General features: G+C 39.5%; 1 protein-coding gene and 1 pseudogene across 4 annotated transcripts in view; both read right to left on the reverse strand.

Moving 5' to 3' along the window:
- Positions 1–270: 270 nt before the first annotated feature.
- The window catches only part of GRAMD4 (GRAM domain containing 4), a 104,108-nt gene continuing 85,330 nt past the window's right edge, over positions 271–19,048 (reverse strand). For all 4 annotated transcript variants that reach the window (XM_069977040.1, XM_069977030.1, XM_069977036.1 and 1 more), the window contains 5 exons: positions 5,143–5,284; positions 3,983–4,076; positions 3,292–3,376; positions 2,039–2,107; positions 271–1,247 (listed from right to left, as the gene is read on the reverse strand). In XM_069977040.1, coding sequence (XP_069833141.1) covers positions 1,146–1,247; positions 2,039–2,107; positions 3,292–3,376; positions 3,983–4,076; positions 5,143–5,284 — 492 coding nt within the window. In that variant the 3' untranslated portion in view covers positions 271–1,145. The remainder of the gene's footprint in view (positions 1,248–2,038; positions 2,108–3,291; positions 3,377–3,982; positions 4,077–5,142; positions 5,285–19,048) is intronic.
- LOC138781879 (U2 spliceosomal RNA) lies at positions 13,487–13,667 on the reverse strand (annotated as a pseudogene).

Below are 19,048 nucleotides of genomic sequence, written 5' to 3' on the forward strand. Positions count from 1 at the left end.
GCCAAAATGTAGCATGCCTCACCCTTCTTCTCTCCTGACATCTATCATTGGGAAAGAGTCAATACACATTAGTTGGTTGACTGGAGCCACTAAAATCAGTGTGTTTGGGCTTTTTTAATGTAACAGTTTAACAAAGTAGTACTGTATGGCCATCTTAACAAGAACTATGATGAATGTACTACAATTATTATTTTCAAATCCAATCCAATCAAATCCATCCAAGTGCAGGATGAAAATGGTGAAAAGAGACTTTACACTCTAGAATCAAGAAATTAAATAAGACCTATTTAAAAAAAAAAAAAAAAAAAAGATTGATCTTTTTTAGCCATGTGATCACCTCCTAAGCACTACTACTAACTATGTAAATCACATGCTGGGAAATGCAGCTGCATGAAAAATGACCTAAGTTATGCAAATATGGGTTTGGATGAAACGCAATTGACAAAAAAGGTTTCAATTCTGGCCACACTATACAATTTGAGTAACTTGTTGTCAATCCTAGAGTTGAAAATTAACAAGCAATAAGTACATTATTTGCTGTTTTTATCAATAACCTATAAGTTGGATAACTAAAACAGCAGTGATGCATTTTATGATTATTTCCAGGCATCGTGGCTTCCAGAGGCCATAGACTTCATTATGTTACATTATGAAAACACTAAATTATGTGAAAATAACTGTAAGTGCAGTTTGTGTTTCATAGTTTACTTTTAGCCCCCTATTATTTATCTGGCTTTGCCAGAATGAAAACTGTGTTTTTACTTCTCTATTGAACAAATCCTCTGGAAACTGTACCACTGTACCACATGTCTGACTGAGCACTAATATGAGACTTTTCAGCAACCACACATTAAAATATACATAAATAATAGATACATGAAAAGAGGGAACAGCTGTTCACAAGGAAAGAGGGAACAGCTGTTCACAAGGGTAACAGTTTCATGTGCAGTCTTACTTTTAGTAAAAAAAAATATATATATGAGAGAAAAGATGTTTAAAAAAAATATATAAAACAGAATGCTTGCTCTTGGTAACAGCAAAAGAAAAAGAATAAAGGAATCCTATTCAATAAAATTATTGCAAAATTGACTAAAGTGGAAGGCAACATGAAAATTATAAGTCACTGTGAAGGGTAACACTGTATCTTATGTGTCACTGTTCATTGCTGCTGAAGTAATTTTCATATATTGGTTGAAGATGGTCTCAAATGCTTCATCCCTGTGTACCATGGCACCAAAGATAAGAGGCTGCAAGAAAAGGTTTGATATTCTTAAAAGCAGAAGCCACACACACACACACACACACACACACACACATATATATATAAAAGAAAATTAATAACCATTATTAATTAGTTGTATTAATAAATAACTAACTAGCAATCAGCCAAAGAGTGTGCAAATGCTAGCTCATCGGCTGACAACCTTTTGCGCGGCATGTAACATCATGGTTATTTGCCGAACATCTGTCTAAATGGAAGATGTGTGGCCGCTAACAACTTAATGGTCGCACAAATGATAATGCAACCATTTGCAAGGCCACATGATTAATTGTGCCTTATAAAGGCACTGCAAGAGAGCACATAGTGGGTCATCTAACAGGACCCTAATCAATCACATCCAAGTGGAAGACTAGTCAAGAGGTTGCCAAATGTGTATATATATATTTTTTTTTTGCTTTGAAACAAGAAAGCATTATAAAGACTGTATATAATAAGGGTCTATACTTCAATATACTTACATGCAATCACTACTAATTTACTGAATGCTATAAAACTATTATCACTATGACCTTCTCAAGTACTACTGCCTAAACACATGGAAATAAATTATATGTAGGATGATAAATAAATGATTTTTTTTTTAATTAAAGTTGTGTGCTGGAAATCACCTACATTTTCTATAGGGATTTTGCATATGTACTATAGGGATTCTGCATAAGTTGTGAAATAGATAAGACTATAGAAATGTGAAGTGTGAAGGGTGGTAACAAGATTACATGTAAGAAAAAAGCATTAGTTAAAAACAGTATTAAATACCTTTTGTGTTGAAGGAGTTGTAACAGCAATTCCCATGCCAGATCCTGGGAGAACCGAAAGAACTTTGTACTGGAAAAAATAGGACCATTTGTAATATATTAATATAGGTTTTTTTTATTTTATTTTTTTATTTTACCACTAATTTGTGGATTTGTATAATAATGCCAATATACTAACAAACAGTGTGAATTAAGAAGAATAGCTGCCCCTACCTGAATAGAAAGGTATTTAAAAGTACACCAAAAACTGCACCAATGACAAATACAAACTTGCCCAACACAAAACAAATAAGCAATTCCTGTGTCTCAGTGTGACTACTGTAAAAAAAAAAAAATCTCTCTGAACATCTGTTAACAGGGCAGAGCTGCAGCGTGGGCAAGATGGCTGTAAACGGAATATAAAGTAAATCCACACTCCAAAAAATACACAATTAGACTATTTCTGTAGCTGGATTTAATTAAAACAATGAAGAAATTACTTATGATGACACAAAAGACAAGTCTGCATCAACTTAGCCTGTCTCAGGCCTGTTCCAGACTTTTTTGATGCAGAAGGTGGTTAAACAAAATGATAGTAACCACTTCTGGAGTGGTGGGGACAAGGGTTGGTTTTTTTCTAAACCTCACAAATGAATACAAAAAATTTGCTTGGATGAACTAAACATAATTCTGGCGACTTATTAATCATACCAGTAGTAGTTGTCTTTTTTTAGTGACGGTTACTAGAATTCCCACTGATAATTGAACCACTATTGTGTAACATGTGAGTAACGACCCTTAGCCTTCAAACAGTTCTTGGAATTAATTAATCAAGAAAGATTTCTTAATACTGACTATGAAAAATATATTTAAGACCACCCATCTCATTATTCATTCTAGCTACCAAATTTTTAACCCTCTTAATAAATATTTTACTGTGTATTTTAACCACAAGATCATTAAAACAACAACAAATATATAGATTAAAAACTAGAACAGAACATTGCAACACATAAAACTGGTCTATTATAATGACAGCAGGAACAGTTTGCAAGCATATTTACCATTTTCTCTGACTAGTGTTTCATATTTAAGGACTTTTTGTACTTTCATAAAAAAAAGTATCTTACACTTGTTTTCCTTTACAACATTTTCTTATTTTTTTAGTCATACATAATGAGGACACTGTTGGGAACATAAAAAGAAAAACGGACAACTAAAAGAAAAAAGATGGTTTGGTGTTTTTCAAGGGGAACAGAGAAACAGCAACAGTACCTTCTGGATGTCTGTTATATCTGTTAGTTTTATGACCTTGTTCCTCTTTGATGAACCAGATTTTGAGCTTTCAAAGCATAAGTAGCTGAAAAAAAAAAGATAAATACTCGTTATAATTACTAAAAAACTTAGCTGGTTGTTATGCTTGTATATAAATACAAAAATAATAAATGTTAAAGAGGTTGAACAACTAACAGTGATCTAGATAGATGGGTTAGATGGGATAGATGGGATAGATTCAGCCCTAAAGAGTCCAGGAAAACATGGATACAACATACTGTACGGCTGTATACATCTTTACCAGGCAGCCTTGGGGCTCATCTCTATCTTTAGGAGACTAATCTCTCAGTAGGGGTTCAGCTTCCTGCAGCTTCACAATCAGCTGCCTGTAAGGGCAACTGCAGCTCCTTCAGCATTTGCTAGTCACAGCACCTTCTAACTTGTCTATGGCTGTGTCTGATAGGGCATCTCTCTGCCGCTCAGCTGCAACAGCAAAGCCCTCATGCTTTTCAATATACAAGGACCCCAAAGACCGATTCTGCCAGGTATATTTATCCTTAATATACACAGAGAAGACGATAAAAGGACACTGTGTACAATTTGTCAATATCAGTTCACAACTAACGCAAATTTAAATAAATAAAAATAAAAAATTCACAATTTATGAATATTTACGAAGCTAACAACTTACTTTTCTGTAACATAGAGTACACCATTTCTGATGTAGTCAGTAGGCATTTTACGATCCCTGTTAATCAAACAGCAGCGCCAACCTGTGTCACAAGCTAGGAGAGAGGAAAAAGGTAAAAAAGTAAGCCAGTAGCTGTATAAAACAACAACTTCTTGTCTATAGGCTCCTTTTACATTGCCTGCACCGGAAGGCAGCCGAGGAGGAAGGAAAAGCTCCTTCAGCATCTTCTGTGCAATAGGGGGCTATCAGCAGGTTAATAACCTGCGGTTAGTTCCCTTTTAAAGGAAAATTTGAAAAAGAAAAAAAAAAAACTACACTTGGCAGACACATGTTATTAGGGATTCAGAACCCGCCATGGATGGATTTATCAGTCAATAAGCAATTAACTTAAAGAAAATGTACCATTAGACTAGTAAAAGTGAGCCATACATACTGTCCTGGTGGCGTGGCAGTGTACTGCCCGGTTCTGTGGAGTTTTTTTTCATTCCGCCGCCCAGTTCCCGTTATTTCCGCTGATATATGTATATACTAATTAGCCGCCCTGAAGCATAGGAGGCTGGCCCGGCGACTTAAATTCCACCTCCTCTCCGCCCCCCCCTTGGTGACATGCTGTCCTCAGGTTGCAATGGCACGGCTCTGATGACTGTGCTTAGGATCTGGCGTGAGGACGCTGCGGCTGGGTAGAAAACAGCCAATTAGCATAGGAGGCGTGCCAGTGTAACCTGAAGACGGCGCGTCACTGAGGGGGGCGGAGAGGAGGTGGAATTTCAGGCGCCGGGCCGGCCTCCTGTGCTTCAGGGCGGCTAATTAGCATATACATATATCGGCGGGAAAAAACAGGAATGGGGAATGAAAAAAGCTCTACAGGACCGGGCAGTACACCGCAGTGCTGACAGGACAGTATGTAGGGCTAATTTTTACTAGTCTAAGGGTACATTCTCTTTAAATGCTCCAAAGTTTTCATATTAGTATTTATTGCTATAACATAGGTTAATTTTCCCATTTCTGTGCCTGCTGTTCTGTACCTGTAACTGCTTCTAGTCTGGTTTACCATGTGGAAAGCATCAACCAACATCAATTCATTACTTCAGTTTTAAAAGGCGCTTTTTAGAGAGAGACTGTTATAAACGAGTTACTTCAGAACTGTTGTATTCAGTTACCTGGCAAAGGACGCTCTGTTTCAGCTAAACTGAAGACCTCGTGAAAACTGCTCTTTTTTGTAGTATGGCATCTTCCTCCTTCGTCATCTCGGCTTGTTGCTTGGGGAGCTGAGGTCACATTAATTCTTGATACAGACTGCATCTGAAAATAAAGCAAAATATGCTATTTTTCCCAACATAAAACAAGTGTATGCATACCTGGTACAAAGGGAAAATCACAGTAAGGACAGCTACGTAAAGCAGCAAGCAAACGTCTAAGATATTAGTAATAACTGCCCAAGTAATACATTGTGAAAGTAGAAAGCAGGCTTCTGCTGTTATCTGTGGGAGATTCAAAGGGAGGATGTCAACAACTGGTAGACACTTGCATAGTTTAGAATATACAGTAGCTGGCATTTTTCTATAATAAAATTCTTTCATGTTAAAGTCATACTGCCATCCCCTTTCTGTATGAGGACTTCTCTACACAGCTCCAAAGCCTGCAGTTTTCATACCTTACTTTATTATAGATTTCTTGGTGCTTGGTCCTGTGAAAAATGCTTTTTATGGTTGGTGGTTTGTGCCACCTGGGCGGGGCTTCATTCCCGCGGCACCACTTAGCCCCACCCACATCTGCACTGTAGGCCCCCCCATGACAATATCCGCCTCTAGGCCCCACCCCCTCAACAGCCGATGGGGTTGGGGCCTAGCCCAAGACGTCACAGAGGGCTGGGGCCTAAGGTGCCGATGTGGGAGGACTAAGTGGCGCTGCAGACGCGAAGCTCCGCCCAGGTGGCAAAAACCACCAAGAAATCTATAATAAAGCTAGGTATGAAAATTGCAGAATTTAGGCTTTACAGCTATGTAGAGAAGTCCTCATACAGAAAAGGGGTGACAGTGTCACTTTAAAGGTTGGAGGGTGTGTGTGTTAAACTACTGCCAACAATTTAAACACAAGCTTGATGGCACTAAGGACACAAAAATACTAACGTACACATTCCAGTAAGGATTTCTGTAGACAGACACATTTTAATCTGCAGTGTATTATCTGAGTATTATTGATAACTAATTCATATGGCATGTATGGGTTACCTGCCATTTTGGTTAACATTTCTCCCCCAGTGCAGGCCACAATTCCCCTAATGCCTATGGCTTTGCAGCCAAAGGGCGGGCAGAATCTTGTCACTGCACTTAGCAAGGAGCAAGCAAGCCACGTAATTCTGTGCCCAAACTTGTTTCCTTGGGAGGGTGGGGTCTTTACTCAGTCACAGGTCATTGAAATGGTAAGCATAGGCCCCAAAGGTAGACCCAGAGGGACGTTAGTATTTGGTATTGATCTCTGCATACACAAAATGATATGTGCTTCTCAATATTTAAAATCCCCCACCTCTCAACCAATTTTAAAACAAAGTATTTATTTTGTCTCTATATAGACCGATGCCATTTCTCTCTGTATGATAGATTAACATGCTTATGGATGCCTCTAAGTATTCAGGAACCCTGTCTTTCAATCCTCTCCCTCTTCTCTGACTGCTTTATTTACATTTATGTCAGGTATTGGATGGATATGTTTATGAAGGCTTTGTCCCCCTGATCTATCAATCAGTGTTCACTTGCCATTCATCTACTAGATAGGCGCATCTAGACTACATATGTCTCTAACCTGCCCTGGTACCCAGGGTAAAATTAGTTTCACAAAGGCAATGCAGTATTTCTATTATGTCTGTTATTCATACTAATAAAATGAAATTTATTAGATAACCCTTGCCATGGAAGGTCAATTGCCGGGTTTCCACCATAACATATGATATTTTTGTTCCCCATTTACAAAGTCTTTCAACAAGCTCCTACCACGATTATATATATATATATATATATATATATATATATATATATATATATATATATATATATATTTTAATATATTCCCCTTCATTTTATGAACCCACAATTGTGGTCCTTCTCAACTCTCGAAAAGAGCCATTGGAATGTGGTTCTACTGGACGATACCTTAAATCAAACAACTAACTTCCAGTCGACAGCACACAATGTCAAGTAGCTTCACAGCGTCCTGCCCAGCAAGGCTTTAGCCATCTTCTGCTCCTCAACTCCTTACCTCTGAAAGTCACTTAGCTTATGCAGTTATTTTGTTCTAAGAACTTGTCTAAAGGCCCTTTCCACGGAACTTTTTGAAACTATTATCGTTCATAAAATAGTTCAAACGACCATTCGTTAACGATATTCGTTCTGTGGAATAGCTGTAAACGAGCGAACGACAACAGCGAAATCGTCGAGTCGTTCACTATTTTTTTTCAACATGTCGGAAAACAAATCGCTGGTCTTTCAACAATAATTCGCTAATCGTTTTGTGGAATAAAAAAAAATCTTTCAGTTGTTCTTGAAATGTCTACCTACATTTCCCCACGTTTTAAACGACCATGTAACGATGTAACGACCGCAAAAAATCGTTACACTACAGATATCGTTCACGTTCCCACACGTATTATGTGTTATCGTTCGCTTAAAAAAATCGTTAAGTGCTCGTTAACAAGCGGTCGTTGGAGAGAGTCTATGAACAATAATCGTTCCGTGAAATAGGGCTATAAGCCTGTTTTGAAGCCCTCCACTGTATTTGCTGTTACTAGATCCTGGGGTAGACTGTTTCACAGATTCACTGTTTTCATGGTAAATGCGGCTTGTTGCCTCCGGAGATTGAACTTCTTGTCTTTCATGGGTGTTTTACCTGGAACATCTTTTCCCTACATTTCTTGTAGAGGCCATTTATATATTTAAATACATCAATCATATCTCCCCTTAGACGTCTTTCCAAGAAAAAATAATTTAACTTCCTTAATCTTTTCCTCATAACTAAGATGCTCCATTCCCCTTATTAGTTTAGTTGCCGTCTTTGTGCCTTTTTCCAGCTTTAGGACATCCTTTTTATGAATTGGATTCCAAAACTGGACAGCATACTCCAGATGAGGCCGCACCAAAGCTTTATAGAACGGTAATATTATATCCCTGTCCCGAGAGTCCATGCCTGTTTTATTGCATGACAATATGCTGCTGGCCTTAGAAGCAGCTGACTGACATTGTGTGCTGTTCTGTAGTCTATTATCTACAAGTACAATCAGATCCCTATCTATCAGCGACTCTCCCAGGACATATGATGCATGTGGGTTATTAGTACCCAGGGGCATAACTTTACATTTATCCACATTGAACCTCATTTGCCAGGTAGACGCCCAAACACTCAGTGAGTCTAAGTCAGCCCGTACCATCTGCATATCTTCCATAGACTGTACTGTACTACAAAGCTTGGTGTTATCTGCAAATGTGGAAGTTAAACAAGTTAAACAAAAGGGGGCCCAGTACTGACCTGTGGGGTACACCACTTATAATCAGGGACTATTCAGAGTAGGAATCATTGACTACCACTCTGGATACGATCATTAAGCCAGTTTTCAATCCAGTTACAAAGTAAACTTTGTAAACCCATAGACCTTAATAGGAGATGTCCTTAAGGGATAACACCTACCTCCCTTAGTTAGCATCCTATGACCAAACAGGATAAGCTTATCTGTACAGATGCAACTTTATCTCTTGCACAGATTTATAATGTAATTTGTCTAATCCCTTGCCCATAATTCTTCCAAAGTACGCACTCCCCTAAAGGCTCAATGCGCTCATTTTGGGGCAGACACATCTCTTTTCTTCTCATATGGGTACTTAAAATGTAGGGCCCATGATACGTTGGTATCTATGGTATGCATTCATTTTTTTTCTCAGAAACAATGTCTGTAAACCCACTGCCTTTCAAGATGTTGAAAATCATTATGTAGTCCCACCTCTCTGCAAACAATAAAATTATACAGCTAAATATAATTCATCAGTACTAACTCTGCTGCATTGCATTACCTTCTTTAGGCTGTCTTCAGCGACCAGAGGTGATTTTCTAAGTCTATTGTGGTACGGTCTACCTATGCATGTTTTGGGAGGAGGGGACAACACTTCTATTTACTCTAATTGACATCACTTGCCCCTTTCAGTATAGACATATGCCTCTTTGGTTCATTGGAAGAACACTGGCATCATCGTACTCGCATTTCCCTTTGTGGGACCCTATTTCTCACTAAAGAATCCTGCTGTTCCCTATAATAAAAAAGTGGTGTATTATTGTACCGCAGGTGCCTTCAAAAGATTTACAAAATATGGGATGCTTTACTAAATCTGCAGTCCAATGCAGTAAATGATTATTATCTTCTTTTCTTAAACTTTCTACTGTGTTGCATTTCTTTGACTGTTCGTACATTGCTGCCACATACTGTTCAAGACATGAACAATGATTCTTCTTTATTTATATATTGTATTAATGCACATACTTTTTGAGTACTGTTTCTTTTGTGATTAGTTTGAAGCGAAAATGAGTAGAAAATGTGAAGGCAACTACAGAGACCTGCAGTGGCCCAAGCAAGGAAAGCAGAGTCGTCCTAAGGCCGATAAAAAGGCTGGGTTTCTAAGAATAGGGAAAAAAGGAGATAGATATGCCCCAAGTAAAGGACCTTTGATCACAATGAGCCATCTGAGGTGAATAGACAGTTTAATAATAAAGAAAAAAAACAATGCATATTTTTGGGACGGCAGCCAGTTTTTCAGTGTCCCATATACACACACGTATTATAAAAATACAGTTTTATTTGCCATAAAATTGCACTGTAAAACAAAACAAACTGAATAAAAAACAATGTGTTTTAATGATCTCACCGACCTCTAAGAGCTTTAAAAGACATTGTCTTAAAGGGGTATCAATTCCCAAATAATTTTTGCATTAAGTAACATTCCACCTATAGCTTTATATCGTGCTAAAATCAAAGTATTATGGCTTTTGCACTGTTTTTCTGGTATGTAGCTAGATTCACCAACACTGGACACATAAAATCAACTAAACAGAGTCCTCTCCGACACCCTCCCTCCTCCTGGCCCCCACCCTCTGTGTTGAGGATCACATGTCCTTCATCTCAAAGAGGAAGGACGCGTTATACCCCCAGAAGAGGTCCCCAGCAACTGGCACCTGTAGTCCTACTACCACCATCCAAAGGCAGTGGTAGAATATAATACACCCAAAACAGACATTACTCTGTGCTGTGTTGTCTCCCTGCTGTAAATCTCCCTTGAATAGCACAAACCAGTGCAATAGCACAAACCACAAACCAGTTTTGTCCCCACTACATCACATTAGGACATTTTAGTACTACTAATGATTAAGATATGCCCCAGATGCTACCTGCGGTTGAGGGTCCTTGTTTTTGTAATCATAACATCTTTTTGTGCATATAGCACGCCCCTTTTTACACAACATGCGCACCCCCCATCATCACTAATATAGTTTGCGTCCTACATCACTATTTATATCTTTGACTAAGTGGGGAATGCACTTTCATGACGGTGGAACGCATTTTGCGTTCCACCGGGCGGATATGACGTATAGCATATGCGTTCCATAATGGAACGCATCTCTACTGTATTCTTATTGTACTCTCATATATATCCTGGCCAGTTGACAATGTGCATCGCCGGTGGTGGGGTGTATCTTGCAGTGGTTTTTCAATATGTGGTACACTTCCTGTAGACCCTTAGGCAGCAGCGCTGTGTTTTGCCGGCGGTGGAACGCATTTTGCGTTCCACCGGGCGGATGTGACGCAATCAGCCATATCCGGGTTGCTTGCTCTTAAAGCCAGAATCATGGACATTTACTCTAGACACCGGCAAGGCAAGCGGCGGTGTGAGCATTTTTTCCTGTAATCATGGTCCCGGAGGTTAGTAAGAGGGCAGTTCTGCCCTCAATTCTTTTCATATGTTTTGCAGATTGTGATATAGGTATTTAGTGCATTTGGCTGTTGATATATATTTTTTGATGCAGATTGTGATATATATATGTATTTAGTGCACTTGGCTGTTGATATTATCCAGCTAGATCATTGCATCCATATCGCATATTATCCAGCTAGATCATTGCATCTATATTGTATTCATATTTTTCGATGCAGATTGTGATATATGTATTTAGTGCACTTGGCTGTTGATATATTTCTTGATGCAGATTGTGAGATATATATATGTATTTACCCAGCTGTTGATATATTTCTTGATGCAGACTGTGATATATATATGTATTTACCCAGCTAGATCATTGCATCTATATTGCATATCACCCAGCTAGATCATTGCACCCATATTGCATTCATATTATTACAGAGCTCTGATGTCTCCTGGTGACCTTTTTTCCTCTCTATCTGCTTTGGGATGGAATCTTTTCCCTAGATTTTTGCGGTTACAGGTACTATGTTTCTCCCCTTTTTTGTCTATTTCACAATATTCTTATGTATACTTGTGTGTGGTACCTCAAGCCTAGTAATTTTTGAGATGATATACATCATTAAACATACGGTTGGATCCAGACATACGTATTCCTCTGGAGTTCTCTACCCTTTATGCAATTGGGTTATTGCGCTGGGTTTAGGATAGTTACCCGTCACAAGTTCACAAAAGTTTTCTATTCATGTTGTATAGGTATTTGGTCCTGTGTTTGTGATATCTATGTGTGTGCATTTATATGTATATATGTTTTTTAACCATGTTTTGTATTTTCTGTATTTTAACACTTAGTCTGTTTGTCTAATTGTATAGATGCCATGACTAAGAGCCGAGTAGGCTCGAAACGCGTCGGCTATCATTTTTAGACGTTTGGAATTAATAAAGTGGAATTTTATATGAGCTGGAGGAATCAAGTTTCTTTTCTTGTTATTGACACCCCGGAATCCAGGGGCTTCAGTCTCCGTGCTCTATCTTTCTACGTGATCTAGGAGAGCTGGTTTATCGCTGGGAGCTGGCCACAGTCGTTGTTTCTCCAGTAAACCAGTGCAAAACAGCAGCAGGAAGACTGTTCAGTAATTATAAAGGACCCTGATGTTACCCCCACCTGCTAAGGGGGCAGGTATGAAAATGGACCAATCAGGTAGATGCACTGCATGATGGGAAATGTAATTTCCCAGACAGCGCCATCTTGGATATAGCCAAAATTTTTGAAAAATTTCTAACTCAGGCTGCAGCCAGAAAGATAGGGGGCGGCTCAAAATACTTAAGGGGACTTGGTGAGTAAGACTAGTTTTGGGAGCATTTAATTTTTTTAGCTGTTGGGGGGAATACACCTTTAATACTCCACAAGGCTTTTATTCTGTCAGCCCTGTTTGCTTTGTCGTATAAAATTCTATGGCAAATAAAACTATATATTTTTTTTATAAAACAATCCATTAAAGTAAATGCTCTGGCAATCCTGCATTCACATTCCTATAAAGCTGACACATGCGTGGCAGGTGTAAGTAGGTATATATCCTCGAGAGGCGATCTGCTGAAGATGAAGCTGTGCAGAGCATTTAACCCAAAGAGGGGTCTTTATCAAGCATCCTTGATAAAGACTAATTGGGTTGAAACATCGCATGTTACTGCAAATGACAGAGACACTAACTCCAACAATAAACAAACATTATCAAAACAGACCAATAGTACAATGCAATAATATTAATAGTGTCACAATAGAGTCTACTATACGAGACACAAGACCTAAAAACCAACTGTAGTGAAAGTTTAAAGGGGTTGGCCACTTTATAGTAAGATACCTCAGTATACAGTATAAGTAAGTGTACTCACTGTATATACTGACAGCAGCTTCCTGTGTACCGAATAGAGCTAAAATCAGACTCCCCTCCTCCAGGCTGTGCTGCCCTGCTCTGTGGTGAGGCTGTCCATAAGATGGTGACATGGAGGAGCATGTGACCGTGCCCCTTCCCGTGTCCTCCATAGGCATATACAGGCTCAGTGGGGGACATTGGGGAGCGGGGCATGGTCACATGCTCCTCCATGTCGGCCATTTATGGACAGACACAACAGAGAGCAGGACAGCACAGCCTGGCGGAGGTGAGTGTCTGTGAGGTACACAGGGAGCTACTGTCAATATATACCGTGAGTACGCTTACTAATACTGTACACTGAACAAGCTTACTTAAAGTGCCCAACCCCTTTAAATCCAGATATGGTATTTAGAGTGATACAAAACAGAATGCTCTGAGAGATCATTTATATATTTATAAGAACTGGACAATGTTACATAATTTTGAGTTTATCTATAGGTATTATAATTATCCTCAGGAGACATAAGAGGAGCTCGAAAGACAGCATGCACTGCAGATTTAGTGCGGGAACCACAAAAATACATGTGCAAATGATAACATAGCCCTAAAAGGCGTATTCGTGGAGTTTTCAATTTTTATACAGTATAATGCTGGGGCTGCTGTAGGCTTTTTTTTTTTTTTGATGCGCTAAACCAAGAAGCACTGCAATACCAGGTCAATGCCTGGAGAGGACAGCACAAGCTCTTTTTCAACCTCCTTGGCCTACAAATCCATTTAATATATGGTCTCCAGATAGAGATATTAAACTGATAAGAACAGATACTACATTTGATCTTAACCAAAAGGCAGAGAAGTCTTCTTCCTGCTTCTTAGCCAATCACTGGCCACAGTGATGTCCCTTTACTGCTAGTGATTGGCTGAGTGGCAGGTCCTGCTCTAAAACATTGCCATAGATGCAGGAATCAGAGATGAGCAGCTGGGTAATGGAAATAGATGCACCTGTGAAGGAGGGGGGTAGGCAGGTATAACTTTCCCTTTAATAGCTGCCCCAGCATTATATATAATATTTTAAAATCTGGAACACCTATTTGAACAGACAGGATTGGATTTTTTGTTTTGCCATTGTGGCTGTTTGTGTGAGAATGTGGCTCTCAATCACAGCCACACTCCTTCAAAATCTGTAATGGCATGCTGGTGTATTAATGCACAAATATAAATCCCTTAAATGGGAATCAGTCACCCCCCATGCCGGGGCAGAGCCTGGCCGATCCCCCGCTAGAGACCCTTATACTTACGACGTGCATGAAGTCCCGCTCCTGGAGCCGCTCCCACCTCCAAGATATCGACGTCTGAAGCACGGCGCACGCGCATCAGAGATGTGTCCGACGCTCATAGAGAATGACTGGAGCAGTCATTCTCTATGAGTGTCGGATTCATCTCTGATGTGCGCGCCGGGCTACAGACGGTGATATCTCGGCAACGGGAGCAGCTCCAGGAGCTGGACTTTTCGCACGGTATGAGTATAAGGGTCTCTAGCGGGGGGCCGGGCGGGCTCTGCTCCGGCACGGGGGGTGACAGGTTCCCTTTAACATTTTCTGCTTAAACGGGGCCTGACAGCTCTAAAACAGAGCTATTCTATCATGAGATGGCTGTACTTTCAAGGGTTTTTATTAACTTAATGCCCTTTAATTAAACATACCTTGTTTTCATCATATAATTCCATAAATCCGAATATACTAAAATACATGCTTGTAAAGGCCCCATTTCAAGGAACGATTACCAACCGTATTCGACCGTTACGGCCGATAATCGTCCCGTGTAATAGAAGGCAACTATCAGCTGACATTAACAATGTCGGCTGATCACTGCAGTCGTTTGTCTTTCAACATGTTGAAAGACAAACTACTGATAGCAACGATCTGCTGCTGTTGCTCCGCGGAACAGGAGCGGCGGCAGCAGACCACCGCTATCCTCTATGGGCTGCCCGGAAGATCTAGCAACTACACGCGCAAACCCCCCCTGTACTCAGTACTGACAGCACTCGTTTGCTCCTCTAGTCGCCCCGTGAAATAGGGGCTTAAGACATGACTATAACGGAAGGTTATAATTATACTCTTTAGCCTTTCTCAACCACATTTTCAAACTATGCACCTGCATTTGGCCCATTGTCGTGGCACAGGGACCACTTGTCTAAGAATACCTGTGACAGAAGCTTAAAAAAAAAAAAATTCTGAATACCTTTCAACACATTCATTTTTAAACAGTGACCACTGAGAACAGGCAATAGTCACACACAAAAGAACATGGCACAGTTCTGAGTGTAAATGATAATTTAATGCAAACTTTGACAGAAGCTTGGTGCATTATTGCATGTTTAGGGGTCCCATTACACACTTACCATGCAGGCCTTCAATATCATCACTGTCAGCCACACAACCCACATTCACACTCGGGTGATGTGTAGGCCTGCATAAACGATACAATCGGCTGACAAATGAGTGTCTACTTGCTCGTCAGATGATCACTAATCCTTACCGTAAATCAATTATTGGTAATAAAATATTAAATTGGCTATTAGTCAGTCCATGTAAAAGGGCTTTTAGAGTTTTTGAAGACACCCAAAATCAACATACACAGAAAGCTTGGATCACCATTTTTGGGGACTTTTAGCGCCTTTCTATACCAACTTACCAATTGGAGAATATTGAGCATATAGTTTTCATTAGAAATTAACAGTATAACATGATAACGAATGGCTAATAGCCATATACCATGTAGATTATGTATACTTAAGTTTATACTCTCACAAATTTGTAAAATTACCTGTACTGGATAATGTAAAAGCTAGCAATATATATTAAATTTACTTATGTGATCAGCCCCATGCTACATACAAACATAAATTACTGTACATGCACAAGTGGGAATTCTAAATGTAGCTTTTATAATGTAAAGGTGAAAACAGCCTGTAAATGAACACACAGATTAGAAGAGAAGTGGTGCAAAAGAAATAAAACAGGTCAAGCAGACTATATTAATTGGTTAATAGAGTCCAAAATAAAACCAGTTGCACTCTCGAGTTCCATACCTTTTCATGCCCTGACAGCTAGCAGGAAAGGAAACAAACACATATGTGACAGTGACAAAAGAAAAGGTGACAGCTTCGACAATTTATCCACAAAATACGCACAGGGGCTGAGCAGAAAAATGCACAAACGTTACAGATATGCACAATTAAAGTTAATACTCTACTACTGATAGCTGCAATGAAATGCAGGGAATAAGATGTACACAATGCGCAGAGCTGATTTTTAAGCAGTACATGTTGATGTATATCTACCATTCAATCACACTACATCAATGAAAATATTCATCAAACCATTATGATGGCTTAACTTTCAACAAGTCTGGTACGGTCATAAAACTACATCACAGAAACAGAAAGGTATGGCCCAGTGTAAGACACACTGAATGTAGTTTTGGATGCTGAAGCCTGCCTTGCCCACTGACAGCACTATAAAAAATCTTAAATGTATTTAAAAAATTATAATAAAAACTACCCCCCAGAGTACCCATCTTACTTGACTAATGTAGCAGTGGAGAGCAGTAGGAGCAACTGGTATTATACACATGCATTCCCAAAAACTTGCTTCCAAGGCCTCTTCCGGTTGCACAAAATGCACTAACTGGGCAGAGTATGCCTTTAGATAGATACATTTACGTACAGTCAATGATTTCCAAGGCAACTGTTTTTTTTGTTTTTTTTTTTAAAAAAACCTTTTGTGGGCACCACCATAAAAATATTCTGCAAACATTCAAGCAAAAAACAGATATTACATGCTCATTTGGGATCTTCTCCATAAAAGACCCATGTTGCTCCAAAATGCACTTATGTACATGTGTTGTAAGTACTTGTAATATGTGGGTAAAGAAACATCGACTACTGGAAATGTTGCTTTTTTGTTGTAAAGGATACATTTGTATGTCCATAAAGTTCAATACTAACAACGTAAAGAGAATCTGTCAGCAGGTAGCAGTTTTAATTTAATGGCACAGTCAGTAATGCTACCTGTATATTGGTCCTCGGTGCTTGCAGAACAAAAAACAAAACTTTGCCAGTGGTAAGAGACAAACAGGTATGGCTGATGTAATAAAGTAATAGCCACTCTCTCCATCTATGACAGACAGGGCCCTTAGAGACCTGACAAAATCTCATACAGGTGTCATGCATCAGTGATTATGTACACGGGCGTCTCAATAAACATTCACAGTGCCTGTGTGATGTTAATCATCGATGGAGGCAACACCTCTTCAACTCTTTACATTGGCAATCAATTTTTGTTTTTAGTGAACAAGGCCTGAAAGGCCAATGTACAGGTACACACAGTGACAAAAAAATTAAAGAAAGAAAACCCTATAATGGTTTCAAGTAACTTAAAAACCGACAAAAGTCATAAAAATTTTACATTCACTGAAAGCCAAGTAAGGAAAATCAGATGTTGCTTTTGAACTGTGGATCAACTGACAAATGTTAAAGGCATACTCGACACATTTAAAACTTTTCATATGTTGCTGCCCTGGCGGAGAACATAGGCTTGCTTTTTTTTACCTTTCTGCACTCCCACGGTGACCTCATATGGGATCTCTGGGTCCACCACTAAACGATACCACCTCTATTTTCGAGACAGACTCCGTCTCGGAAGTGGGGAAGGATCGCAAGTGTGGAAAGTTAAGAATAGTGTAACTGTTATGCTTTCTGCCAGGGCATCAACATATTAAAAGCTTAATATGGCCTAGAAAAAAAACAAAAAACTAACAAATCTGGATGGGACAGAAATAATGGCACTCAGAGAAAGGATTAAAGCAAGAGTTTCCTTCTGTACTCAAAAAGCTGTTTCCCTACCTCCCCCTTCACTTCAGTAGAAGCAGGGTTTCTGTGTCCATTATGCTCTATGGAGGGGGGGGAGGGGCCGAGGGGAGTGATTGAGCACGGAGAGGAGAAAGCAATCCCTGCACAAAACATCCTGCAATCATCTCTCACCAAGATCCCAGATAAGCAGTGTCCTTTATGACTTCTGAATCAAGCATTTTATGTGCCTGACAGTCTTCAAATGGCTGGGCTACTTGTCTGCTCTTCCCGGTCACTCATCTCCTCTGCCCCCCTCCATAGGTTACAATTGGACTCAATTACAGAAGAGCAAAGTGAAGAAAGGTTAGTTAAGACTGCTTTGCCTGATAATGCACAGATAAGTAGTGAGGGGGAAGGGGTAGGAAAACAGTTTTTTTAGTACAAAAATAGGCCTTTTTCCTAATAAAACCTATTACAGAGTTTCTTAAAATCCCCAGTGATTTTGTCAGTACTATTGTACTAAAAAAAAAAAAAAAAAAAAAGACAATTCAAAAAATATGTTCAGCAGCACTAGAAAAAAATGCAATGTGCGGGTGCACGTCTCACCAAACCGGACCCAGGAAAAAGAAAAGAGAAAAAGAGGGGGGGGGGGGGGGGAGAGGAAGGAGTGTGGATAGAAAGGGGGAAAAGAAAAAAAGAGGGTGAGGGGGGGGAAGAAAAGAAAAAGTAAAAGAAGAAAAAGTTAGAAACCTGTGGCTGGTCCTATTTTAAAGTCTTCAATGGATTTACAAACTAGACACCCTTGCACCAGGCGGGATGAATATAGACTTTAAAATAGGACCAGCCACAGGTTTCTAACTTTTTCTTCTTTTACTTTTTCTTTTCTTTCACCCCCCCCCCCCACCCTCTTTTTCTTTTTCCCCTTTCTATCCCCACTCCTTCCTCTCCCCCCCCCCCTCTTTTTCTCTTTTCTTTTTTACTTTCCCTCCCCCCCCCCTTTCCCCCACCCCCCCTCTTTTTCTTCTCCTTTTCCTTTCCTTTTCTTTGTCATGCTCTCCCTTCGGCTCCTCCAGATATCCTCTACTGCCTTCGATGCCTGATGGGCACACTTTCTGATACATTATCCCCTAATATAATCTGTATCTCTTTATCTACTACTAATCATTTTTGATACTCCTGATTGGCGTATCACAAGGGTATTTTGTCCCTATCATATATGTACATATATTTTTATATTTATTTGCCTTTCTCTCATTTTTTGCAGAATGAAAATCTGTTTTCTTGATGAATTGGAGTGTTATCAAGCTACTGCATACATTTGCCTGAATCCGAACATGGATTTTTTTTTCGTCTTTTTCCTGGTTTTTATGACGCCTTTATTACTTTGGTG

This window comes from Dendropsophus ebraccatus, chromosome 1 (assembly GCF_027789765.1).
Source record: "Dendropsophus ebraccatus isolate aDenEbr1 chromosome 1, aDenEbr1.pat, whole genome shotgun sequence".
Lineage (NCBI taxonomy): Eukaryota > Metazoa > Chordata > Amphibia > Anura > Hylidae > Dendropsophus > Dendropsophus ebraccatus.